Below are 12,857 nucleotides of genomic sequence, written 5' to 3'. Positions count from 1 at the left end.
ATGCTGGAAATTTGTGCCACAAATTCCAGACGAATGCAATTGGTCCATTCACCGATTTTGGTGAACACAGGAGAGTAAATGGCAAATGCCAAGCAAAAGCCCTGGCTTTAAACCCAGTGACCAGTGAAAGCTAGAGCTAGGCAAGAAAAAAAGCAAATCACCAATAGAAGCTGTGTTTTTTCATGGAGCCTGCTAGCTCACTCAATTTGGTCAATGCAACTTGGTTTCAAGAAACAAACTGCCAACCAAGTGTTAACAAACTTTGTGAGCCGAACGAAGACATTTGTGAATTGTAAATGTTAATCAAATTCTTTACAGGTAATAAGAGATTTTATGAATGCTGTCTGCCGACAATTGGCTAATCAGACAACCCAAACTAGCCTTTCACTAGTTTGTTTGCTTAATAGCCTTTTATGCTTCACCTTCCTTGACTGATTCAGAAAATCCAGAATGGCAAAGAATTTATATCTCAGTGAATTTATGGAACTGGCTCAGGTACTTAACTAGCACAAAGAGAATATGACCCCATGAAAATAAAAGACATGCTGTTGTCATCAGTAAAACAAGTTTACTGGAGCAGTTTTCAGGGCTACCATACGTAAAAATGGGTACCATGGGTGGAGTGACTACAGGAAGCTTTTTCAAAGAAGAACTATGCTTTAAATGATTCTTTGAATTAAAAAGAGGAAAGAGGGATTTCTTGATGCTTGGATTCTCCCCGTTGGTGGAATCTGTCTGCAATATAAGATACAAATAAATTGCAAAAAAAAAAAAAAAAAAAAAGGAAAAAAAAAGGTGTTCTTATAGAAATGTCTAGCCCTTGGAAATCCTCAAATTGTTAAATAGTAACAGTCACTGAAAGAATCTCTGTGCTGTGTGTGCATCTGGAGGGGGTTCTGTGTCATTTCTCACCTGGACATGAAGAAGTCAACACTGTTAATTCAAGACATGCAACAACTTCTATGAATATAAAGAACACGTGGTCCTGATCAACACCTGTCATAGGAATGCCTAGGGACCTACTCGCATCATTCACATTAAGCTTACAAAACACTTAAGAATTTATTATCAGAAATAGAATTATTATAATGAATTGTATTTAAAGAGCTATTCATGAACTTCAATCTTTTCCAAATGGCTAGAGAGGACTCCAGCAACCAAATAATTAATCTACCATGTAATCTGCCTATTAGGAAAAAAAAAAAAAAAACTTTTGAACATGGTTAATTCATAAACCAGAACATGTCACTTGGAGGAGAAACATCACTGTTGCAGGATTCTACTGTCAAGGAAGAAGCCCCTTCGACACTATTAGAAATATTCATCCCATGGACAATATCAAGCGCAATTCAGAATATGGGGTTTCAAAGTGAGGAAACGGAAAGTTCGTTCTTTAAATTGAAGCATGATTACCAGCTGAGGTAGATACTAACTAACTTGGGTATGATTACCAAGTTGGCAGAGTCACCATATGCTCTGAGGGCTTATGTAACCCTGGATACAGAACTGCAGCCAGATTTCCCAAGGCGGCTTCCAGATTTGCTTGAGTCAAAGCAGGCACCTTTACAACACATAATCATTTTTTGGCACCACTTTTCCATGTTGTGGATATCTCAACTGTCAGAATGTACAAGAAGGCATTCACATCATCTCCTATGGGTATGTATATGAAGACATTTGAGTAAAATAGCCTGCAGTTTCCTGTTCCCATGACAGGTTTCCAGGGAGGAGTTTAACTCGCATCACTAAGGAGGCCACAAGAGAGCCCCCAGGAATAAGTGGCCGGAAGCTCTCCACAGAGGTGGGCGACTGAGCCTGGGCCAGCTATTAAGAAGAACCCACCTCTATTTTTCCCAACCGAATGTGCGACTTCGGGCAGATCACAACTTGCCTGTAGAGTTCCTATATTAGCGAAATAAAAAGGTTAAACTAGATTTAAGACCCACTGAGGCTTTTAAATGTCCCGTTTCTCTATGTACACTGGGTATCGGATTTCCCTTTTTTTTTTTCAATCTTAAGCAAAGGCCACAGAGTTTTAAATCTTTCAAAGCTTGGTTACCCAGTTTCCTTTTGCTGAGTTCTAGAAAGTGAAAAAGACTAACTTTAATTCTGTTTCAATGCTCATTCCAAGGAGGCAGAGTTAACAAAATGCCAGGCTTAGGAGCCTGAGGTCTGGCAGAATATACTGAATGCTCTTTGAAAGTCTTACTCTAGTTACCAAAGTCCTTTAAAAATATATATTTTTTCTTTTAACTAAAAAATCCAGGGACACAAAAAACTTTTGGTTTGGAAGGCTTAAGGCATGTGGCCTGTACAGAGATATTTTACAGTTACTTTACATATCAAAAATGAAACATGTGAAAACCTTAAAAAAGTTAGTTCAAGTGGAGAGGATGTTAGAGAACAATAATTTTTCTATTTACCTAACCTATACTATTTAAACATCTAAAATTAAAACCAGATCCTGAATAACAGAGTCAGTTGACATGTATATATTTGACTCAGGCCATGATGAGCCGGGGGCCTTAAGTTTAATGTCGGTCTAAGACAGACAGACATCAAAAGCCAAATCTATACACAAAACACCTTCAATTCCTTGGTTCCTGCTACTTTCTTCCCCTTAAGCACCCCACAACAGCCATAAACCTGAAGTTAAGAACAAAAACCTCCAAATAAAAATAGCAGTGGTCAAGAGGTGGTACTCTAAGTTCAATGTCCATGAGAGATAAGTGTTCTATAGACAATGATAAAATTAGCACTTTAAATATTTAGAGATTTTTCTATTTATTTGGTCATCCAGTCTAAGTAACAAATGTAGTAATATTTGAGTGGCATTTTGATTTGAAATTCTGCCTTCAGTGAGTCTCAGTTAGAGATATAGGCAGGTTTTAAAAAATAAACATATCAGGAATATCGTGCAGCCATTAAAATGAAGATAATAAAATGTAGTAACATACATGTTGTGTGTATGTATGTATGACTGATAGTATTATTTAAAACAAACTTCAAAAGATCATCTTTCCCTCACAAATATGCATAGGCTAAAAAGTCAGGGGGAAATATACCACAATCCTAATACCAGCTGTGTGTGCGATAAGATTAGAAATGATCATTTTTCCCCTCAACTCTTCTGTAATGAGCTCATATTTAATGAAATATAGAAATTTAACAAACGAGTAAGTGAAAGAATAACCTCGAAAGGTAATCTAGAAAGGTCTTTGTCAGCATATCTAGAACATCTGTGAGATAAAAAGCCTTACTTCGGGTGTTATATTCTTTGCTACTATCATCTCATCTTTACCTACCATTGAGTCGTAATCCTAGAATCCTTTTTCCTTTTTAGATAAATGAGAGTCAATCGTATATGAAGTTAAACTAGAAACAAAATCATTTAATGGCTGACTCAACACTGTCTAGTCTGGAAGGCGCCATAAAACAAAGGGAGAAGCATGCCTCATGTGGGTGAAGAAGCTCCTGCTGGCCTGGAGGCCTGGCTTCTCCGGGTTTTCTCCTGTCACTGAACAGCAGAATCAGTGCTTGGGCGGGTCAGCGATGTGACGTGCACGGGTGGTTTCATGGAGCCAGCCCTGGGTTTAGGCGGAGGGCTCCTAGGGGCTAAGACTCGTTCCACTTCCCAGTTCAGTCACAGGATAAACATGTCTTCCTACTAAAACAAGCCCTGAAATGTCAGATACTCTCTCTTCTCTGTGACTCTGCAATCCAGAAGTGCACTTGTGAATGTGGAGATTGGATAATCAGACAGCGGAGAATAATGAATGATGGTTAGTTATGACTTTCAAGATTTAAAAATAAACCAAAACCATTTCCTATGTCTTCACATATCTTTAACCCCTAGAGAGAAATAAATGCTACAGCTTCATAGTTTTAACACAAATACAAATCCACACGGAAAAGATGTTAACTGAGAGAGGCTTAACATGTCCTCTCTCATCCAAATTCAATTTCTTCTATTCCTGGAGATTCTGTTGAATCTAGAAAAGGCTCTTCAAGAGGAGGATAGTTGTATAGAATTTGAGAAGAAAACATAAACAGTGTATGTATGTCAAGGCTCAATTAGAAAATAATTCACTTTGATTGCCATGTACAAAATGTAAAGCTCCCACAGATTAAAGCAGACTCATATGCCACTGTATATAGAAATTGACTATCTACTTACTGTTTGAGATTTCTTCTTTTTCTTTTTCATTGACCTGAAAAAACCTTGTTTTTCCTTTTCCTTGAGCTGTTCGGAATGACTAATGTTTTCGGGACTTTTCCTAAATAGAAAGACGTTTTTATCATATTGATCTTTCAACCATTCTCCTGCCATTATGACAAATACAATAAAGACTAAAAATGCATGACACCAGGTTCAAATAGCCATGAAGAATCAAGTGCACAGGTAAAGAGCCTCTAAAAACCACAGGAGGAAGTGAATCTAATCTACCACGGTTAATGATTAGATTTGGTACAGACCTACTCGAATTAGCAATTTGAGCATTATTACAAATGATCTGTAACTGTGCTGCAGGACCATTTTCAAGCTGTTAAAAAGCTCAGAACTAGAGAGTTTGAAAAGCACATGGTCTAAAGATGCCTTTTCTGTAACCCTCCAAGGGAAAGAGCAGAAACGTTTTCATTATCTTCATTTTTCTATTTACCTTCTTAAAACCAGCTCTACAAGTTTATTATTAGCGGCTTGCCAAGGTATTGAACATAAAAAACAAACGAACAAAAATCAATGCTGCTAAAGAAACATTAGAAATAAAAGTATAAATTGCCTGAAACCAGAAAATTCCTTTATTAAAAAAATCTTATATTTATTAAAACTAAATAAAAAATAGATAAGAACAAGATGTAGACAGGATGAACACTTAACACAAAGTACTTTTCTGGAAAAAAGCCTCTAACTGAAAATATTGACGTTAAGCTTCATACCATGGACACCACCAGGTATTTTAATACTAATAGGAGATATTAAAAGACAGCAAAAAAAAAAAAAAGACAGCAAACAAGACACCTTGGCCTGAACAAGTTGGCTACTTGTTTGTTAACAGCAGCCCTATATTACTTAATTTAATTTAGTCTTTATAAAGCAATTGAACTGGTATTATTCTTCAAAAAGGCATATTCCATGTGCTCTATTTTAAACTCGAATATCTATATGATTGTGGAAAACCATTTTCTTAAATGACTGATTCCTTCTACTAGCTACTCCCTAAAATCAAGAGTAGGAACATCAAGGGTGATAGTTTGTTCATATTATGGTTTTAGAACGCCTAACAGTGATAAAGTTACTAGAACATCCAAGAAAATACGAGCAAAGCAGCATCCTTTACTTGATTAAATCTGTGTGAAGGCAGAAAATATTTCTATAAACTATTACAGATATGCTTGATAGAAAGCACTAGGAAGCTATTAAAAATAAATCACATCTTCAAGGAATCTTCACTAATATGAAGAAATATTAAAACTACAATACTAAGTGATAACAGCAGGATTCAAAACTTTCTGCATAATATAAGCTTAACTGTATCTAAAAAACATTCATTTATATATATATATGTTCATATTTACACATTTTTAAAAAGTCATGAAAAAATAAAATCTTAAAAGCTTTCATCTCTGGGTAGTAGGATTATTGGTGACTTATAATCCTTTTTAATTTCAACAACAAATATGCACTGCAGATATAATAAAAAAGGTTTTACAATCTACAGAAAATTTATTTGAAAAACCAAGAACTGAAGATCAAAGACAACCATGGAAGAGATTGAAAGAGATTGAGGAGAAACAGAAAGTAAATAAATCATGCCCGTTTGAAGGACCGGTGATCATTTCCTTTAAAGTGTTTAGCCTAAAGTTAATGGGAACCAAGGAAGTGAAAACATGCACCGCAGGCCCAAGTGTTCCTGAAACTCATTAGGATCTGCAATTTTATTTTATTTATTTTTATCTTCTTTAGGACCTGCAAGTTTAAACATCATTGAGAGAGTCCCAAGTTCTGAAGCGAAAGTTTTGTAATACAACACAACCAATAAAATATCTATTGTCGGAACTCTGAATGATACATTTACAATTTTGAAAGCTAGAAGATTTCAGACATGATGGAATGGGTGAGAATGGAACAGTGAAAAGTCAAAGACTTTAAGTTCAGCGTTGTAGCACTGCCATCCCAACGATGGGCTGGGCCTAGACGACCCTGGGAATTCAGTCGAAGATTCTAATGACAAGCACTTTAGAGATTCTAGAAATGAAACCATCTTGCATGAGGCCTAAGACAGATGGCCCAAAACTCAATTCCAGGCCGCAGCACTCAGTCACGTGCGAGTTCTGGGGAGCACAGCAGAACAGTGTAGTTCACTGTTATCGCAAAAGCAGGACCGTAGGATTGAAAGGAACCTCAGAGAGCATCTAGTCCAACCAGTAATACTATCTTTAATGTTCTGAAACTTCTAGAAGTTAAAGAATTATTTGCTTATTATATGGCTTATGTCCTTCCATAATGGGGTCTGCACAGCACAGTCTTCGGATTAACAGGTAGAAGATTTTACCAATCAGAATGAAAGTCTAACAAAATCTCAAAGGCCTATTGAGGGTCAGTAGTAACAGTATTTTCTGCCAATCCAGGAAGTCTTTAAGGGGGACACATCCATCATAACTGCAATCTCAGGATAGGAATGGGTGTCAGTAGAAGAATGTTAATGCTGGTGAGAGTAAGTGATGGCTTGAGACACTGGTCCTAGGAGGAGCAGGATATGGGATGGGAAGAAGAGTCTATCCAATAAGATGAGAGTGAGAGGATGGAAAGGTAATGAGAGGAGCAGGACACAAAGCCCAGTGTCTGGGATTCCTTATGACTGCAAAAATAGGAAAGATGAATCAAAGACCCCTGCGGGGTCTTTTCAGAGACACTGGATAAACCAGAGCCCAGGGGAATGGGGGGTGATGAGGAAAACATCTTCAAACTGAAGCTGAGCAAAAGTGATAGGGCCAAGATCCAGGCAGGGAAAGATCCCAGAGGCCAAAACAAAAAAGGAAATAAATTACCCTTGAACTAGAGAATGAAAAGTTAGGAGAAAGCATGAGTGTGCGTGCATCACAAGGGAGTGACACGAAACACAAAAGGAAGTCAGAGACAAAGAGAAAGAGCGTAAGTGGGAGAAAGAAAGAAAGAAAAAAAAAAAACAGGGAGAAGCTACACTGAAACATACACATATAGAGAATTAACAGAGAAACCGAAGGGACAAAAATCCTGGGAGAGAGACTCAGAGAGGGACAGGGATATAGAGAAGCTGTCTGGAATGCAGGCATCTGAAAAGCTGAGCATCTTACAAAAAAGAATGAAGAATGAGACTTCAACATTTACAACTAGTACTGCACCTAATGGGTAAGAGTGTGCCCCATAATTTATCCAAAGTTTGAATTCTGGACCCTGCCATTCTACCTGGTACGGTCAACAGTTATGTGCTGAGCTGAGCGGAGCAAGCTAACTGCACAGCCAACAAGTCCAAGAGGAGCAGCATAAGAGAAGGGCAGGTGGGTGATGACATAAATCTCAGGGACAGGGGCTTTAAGAGGGACCAGCCAGCTAGTCACCTGGCACATTAAATGGGGGTAGGAGGTGATGATGGTGTGGGGCTAACGGTCTCCTTCCTGCAGAGTCATGGGACTCAAGCACTATCTCACACAACACCTATTCTTTAAGTGGTCAAAGGAAAGAGAATTCAAAAGACTCATCTAAAAAAGGGAAGGAATTAAAACTAACTGAATCAAAGTCAACCAACGTTTAGAGAGTACTTTGTATGTGCCAGGCCCTGTGTTAGGTGTTGGAACTACAGAGAAAAATAAAAAAAGAATGTGGCTTTGAGCTGCTCACAGACTCAAGTCAGGAGACCCACAGCTTTGACAGAGGGTCAGACTTCCGGGGCTTTAGTATAATCGCTCTGGGAACAGCGTGAAGGTAAGTTGAAGAGGAGAGGGGCATTAATTACTCTGATACTTCGCCAGGGGAGAGGAGGTGGCAGGCAGTATGACTAGGGTAGTCAGTTAATGTGTGAGAACACAAAGTCATTGAATAACTTTGTGAATTGTGGTGGCAATTGATAATGGATATCAATATATTCTAACTTCACAAGAAGAAAAAGCCTGGGATTGATTTGAGCAAGTGACAGCAATTCTTCACTTAACTACTGGGATTTCTAATTAATTTGATTTAATATGTTTAAGCATCAATTTTTAACCCAATTTTGACAGCACTCTTTCTAAATGTATTTATACGCTTTATCTTCTTAAGCAAAGTAAGAGCAGTCTATTTTATAAGTATACACTCTACACGGATATCTAGTCTATCTATGAAACCATAAGGGCCAGAAATGATTTTCCCACTGAGGGCCTGAGAAAAGGCAAAAATACTTCTCTTCTCTCTACAGCTATTGTGCAGGGTCATTCTGCCTCTGCACACTGTATTGTTACCTGGAACGACTTCTTGCCTGACAACCTCAGTTCCAACTGCTAGACTTGTGCATAAAAGAAGAATAAACAGGCTTATAGGGTCCAAGTGTTTTCCCATTAGTATAGATGATGAACATGACTGCATTTTTCTTGTTCTGAGATATTTTGGCTTATCTCCCAGTTCTTAAATGGATTCTAGATAGCTGAGATGGCCGGAATAACCACTCTGGGTATTATACTACGATATCTATTTATCACTTTAAAATATGACATATAGCTTTGATCTCATTATAAGAAATGTATAGTATACAAATATCCTCTTCTCAAAAGAAATATAAAGAACTACTATCAAGGAGAAACAGATTGCCCTTAGGTAAGTGATAATTTAAAAACGGCAATGCACTGTTACCGCAGCAAGGCTCGTTCACGTTTTTGTAAGTTATCAAACTGCGTTTCTCTCAAATATACACAATATGGTGAACCAACGAGATCTTGTTCAAGAAAAAAAAAAATCAAGACAAAGTTTAATGAATGACTCAGATTAAGTTAGATGTGATCCATGAAGAAGTATCATAGCAGCATTATCAGGAGGGGCAGTGGGAATAAACGAATATAACAATTCATCACTCGTAATTCTGGGACTCTCTCAAGCCTCCTAACAGCAGTATCAGAGTATGGATGATTCGATAGAGACTTTTCTAAAGGTCAAGGTCCCAACTGTGCCTCTAATTCTTTTTAGAACTGTTTTCAGGTTTCTATACATATCCAGATCTAAACAAGCTCTACTCAAACATTATCAAAATGACAGAAACGGTACGCTGTTAATACTACCTATCATACATTTGGATTCAGTTTTGATCTGACCTACCTAATTTTCACAGGACTCTGTTCGTCTGTAATTGATGCTCTTTTAAACCATCATTACTTCATTATGCAGTGACCAAGAGGAAAAACAATTCCTTCTGTATTTCCGTACTCTCATAATTTATACACTGTTTTCATGGCTTGTTAAAGGCACACTGGAAAACCGTCAATGCTGGTAACTAAAACACGCTGTACCTGTGCTCCCAGGTTAATGGACAGATCTTGTCTACGGTCACATGGAGAAAGAATGCACCAAAGTTTATCAGCAAAGTAAGGGGAGGGGAGACACCTGACAAGTCATACTCTAGTCAGAGGACGTCAACAATAAAAACTGCTGACATTAACAAGTCACAAGGTGCCAGACACGGCTCTGGGTGCTTTTGATGTTTTACCCCATTTAATGATCACATTAACCCTACAGGGGAGGTGGTCTTCCTGGCCCTGTTTTGCAGATGAGGAAACCAAGGCGCAGAGAGGTTAAAGTCACATGGCCAGAAGGTGACATTAATAAAGATAACCTATTTCCAGAGTCTAACCTCTTAGTCACTAATGTTAAAACTCTCATTTTATAAATAAGGCAATGGATGGAAAGTATGCTTATGAAAGAAAAAGTATTCACAGCTTTAAAAAATAATTAGTCATGTTCACCATAGGGCACAGTAACACTGAAACCTCAACATAATCCTGCCAATAGGGTCCGGAGAACTGACCTAAGGCCCTCTGTGACTTCTGGCGACAAACACCAGAGATGGGCTCTCTGACAGACTGGTCTTATTCTAAATTTGGTGTGTTACAGTGATGCACCATTTCATCCTTAGTAGAGAGCATGGTATTTCTATGAAGTACACATAAACAAATACCCCTCGCATCTAGATTCTAGACAGTCTTTCTGGGCAGCTGAGAATATAAAGTCCACATTATGATTTTTAAAAAGTCCTTACGCCTCAGACAGATCTGCTAATGGGACTCGACATGTTATAATTCTCTCCCTAAATTTTTATTACACATGACACAAGAAGATAAAAGGATAAGCAAAGCTGGCGCATCATTTTAACCTCCAGCTGCCACTATGCTTTTGTGGTGGCATAAAGGGTGGTTCTCCTATTTCTACCTTTTCACGTTGAAGATAGTCAGGTGGCACAGAGGTGAAAGACGAGCTGTGGAGTCAGAACCCATGTAGGTCTAGATCCTGGCTCCCTCCTCCCTGTTACGGACCGTCTAGCACCAAGCAAGCCCCTTAACCTTTTCTAAGCTGCAGTTTCCTCATCTGTAGGATGGGAGCCACCCCTACTTCAAAGGATGATCGTGAGAACCGAGTGAGACATGGGCACATAAAGTGCTAAGCAAAGTGTCTGCTACGTAATTCAACAGCAACGAAAGAGGGGACAGTGAGAGACTATCAACCATGTCAGAAGAACGCAATGAAGTGGAAGGCTTTTGAGGCATTTACTGACCCAGGAGATTTTTTTTTTTCTTTTCCTGTTATTTGATATTCTTAACATGTGTGCTGGAACTTGAAAGAAACCATCACAAATAATGACAAATTACATTTTCCTTAACAGGCAATCTCTCTTGAGAAAGAGAGGCCTAGCAGGAGAAAAAATATGCTAAAAAGTTTATCCAGAATTTCTCTGAAATTTCAAATCTCCAATTAGAAGAAAGAAGAGTAGAAACAAACCAAAGCACTTACCATGGATCGAACGTTGGTTGTCTTTTTGAGTGGTTAGTTCCAGAACTGCTTTCTGATGGTAGTGATGAAACTCTGGTTGACACATTATTCTCATGGAAAGAATTTTCTGGACGTGGAGACGGCACTGAAAAAAGAAAAAGTTAGTCACTATTGTGCTCTTTTGGTCAAAGCAGTTCTCAAGTTATTCTACTGCATTTTCTCTCACACAAATAAAACACACAAACAGGTAAGTCGAAACCCTCATCTGCCCTTCAGATAACTTTCGTGTTTTCTGAGAGCAGAGGCATTCCAGGGGACATTCTCCCTAACCACACTGCTTTCAAGAATAACTTGCGAGGGTTAGTTAACACCAGGCGATATACATCACCAGGCAATATAAACTGACCTGTCAGCTGAGAAATTGAAAAACACTACAGGATATTTACAAGTACGAATGTGACAAGCCCCCCTTTTACTGTTTTGAAATTCTTTGAAGTCAAGGCTTTCTTACATCATAGACCCAACTATACAAAATCTATTCTTAGTCTGAAGTGATTCTTAACATGTGTGCTGGAAAATACAAACTACTGTTTAAGCCTTGACAACTGGGAGGCAGCATCAATTTTATATTTTTTAAAGTAAATTCCAAAGAAATTCAGTTATCTGCACAAAAATACTATTTTTTCTCTAAGTTCTCAATCCAGGAATGAACAGAAAGATAAACCACAATGTATGTGAGTTAATACTTTTCTGCCCTTTTTGGGGGCGTGGGAGGGGGGTTACTATCTTTTTCTGTCTATTTCTAAGCTTGGTCATAAATCAAAATATATTGCAAATTTCACCATAAAAGGTATAAATATATATACAGGTTGTATATCAAGATAAATGACACCATTTCTCTTGACTCTTGACCAGTAGGTCTGAAAATGGGAAGTATGCTGGAAACATGTCATTTTGGTGGTATCATTATATCTTCATCCAGTTAGATTTAGTAACATCATTGAAATGGCAGCTGTCTCTAGATGTTTCACCTAGTTAAATCTTTTCCTTCTATTTCGACACTTTCTAAAATAAAAATGTTCTGCCTGCAAAACCCTGAAGTGGATTATGAGGAAGACAAATGAGCGTTGCTGATATTAACTGATTTAATTCACCTGCAATCAAAATAAAAACTTTCCAGAGATCAAAGACTAATTAATTTTAAATTCTGTTAACGTTTTATATTAAAGTATATTCTCCAGACATCTATAGAAATAACACATGTATGGTCCATTTTGGAAGTAAAACTTAGAGCAACAGAAGAAAAGACTTTTGCTCATGTATACTGCTACAATATTTTGTTTTAATTAACCTGAATTAAAATTTAGTCCCATAAGATTCTAAAATAACCATGGCATCAGCAAAAAGAAATGCATTAAAAGGTATATTCAATGCCTTATGGTTTTTTCAAAGGTGGGGCCAGGAGAAAACAGAGTAGCCTAGTCATTCAACATACATTTAGTCAGGCATAACAGTTGTATGTATTTATTTAGCTTGGTTCCTGGTTAAAATGACTAAACAGGTGTCCATGACACCCCCCCCACCCCACTTCCTGCCCCTTTCCAGCTGTTCTACGAAATCAACAGAATAGTGAGAAGCCCGGTAATGCCGCTGTGAGTGGTTGTAGAAGGCCATGGTAATCCCTGAAGGCTTTGAGAAGCTGGGCCTCCGGGACCCAGGACATTGCCCCACCCTGGTAGGCTTGCTGTCTGTCTCCCCACTAGGGACTGGGGCTCCCCAGCGGCTCCCACTCTATTAACACCCAGCTCCTCAAAGGGGATGCCTTTCTGTCAACATCTCCTAAATCCATACAGCCTCCAAAGCATCTGTT

The 12,857-nt window shown here is 38.2% G+C and overlaps 1 protein-coding gene across 7 annotated transcripts in view; it reads right to left on the bottom strand.

Moving 5' to 3' along the window:
- Positions 1 to 12,857, bottom strand: part of CDKL5 (cyclin dependent kinase like 5) — a 155,073-nt gene that overhangs the window by 3,943 nt on the left and 138,273 nt on the right. For 2 of the 7 annotated variants that reach the window (XM_023532316.1, XM_011362998.2), the window contains exons 15-18: positions 11,009 to 11,132; positions 4,178 to 4,277; positions 1,843 to 1,902; positions 613 to 735 (exon numbers count right to left, since the gene is read on the bottom strand). In XM_023532316.1, coding sequence (XP_023388084.1) covers positions 613 to 735; positions 1,843 to 1,902; positions 4,178 to 4,277; positions 11,009 to 11,132 — 407 coding nt within the window. The remainder of the gene's footprint in view (positions 1 to 612; positions 736 to 1,842; positions 1,903 to 4,177; positions 4,278 to 11,008; positions 11,133 to 12,857) is intronic. The other 5 variants (XM_023532317.1, XM_011362999.2, XM_023532319.1 and 2 more) reach the window with 3 other exon arrangements.

Source organism: Pteropus vampyrus, unplaced genomic scaffold (assembly GCF_000151845.1).
Source record: "Pteropus vampyrus isolate Shadow unplaced genomic scaffold, Pvam_2.0 Scaffold81, whole genome shotgun sequence".
Taxonomy (NCBI): Eukaryota; Metazoa; Chordata; class Mammalia; order Chiroptera; family Pteropodidae; genus Pteropus; species Pteropus vampyrus.
The sequence above is the reverse complement of the archived record's forward strand: the minus strand, read 5'-3'. Positions and strand labels throughout refer to the sequence as shown.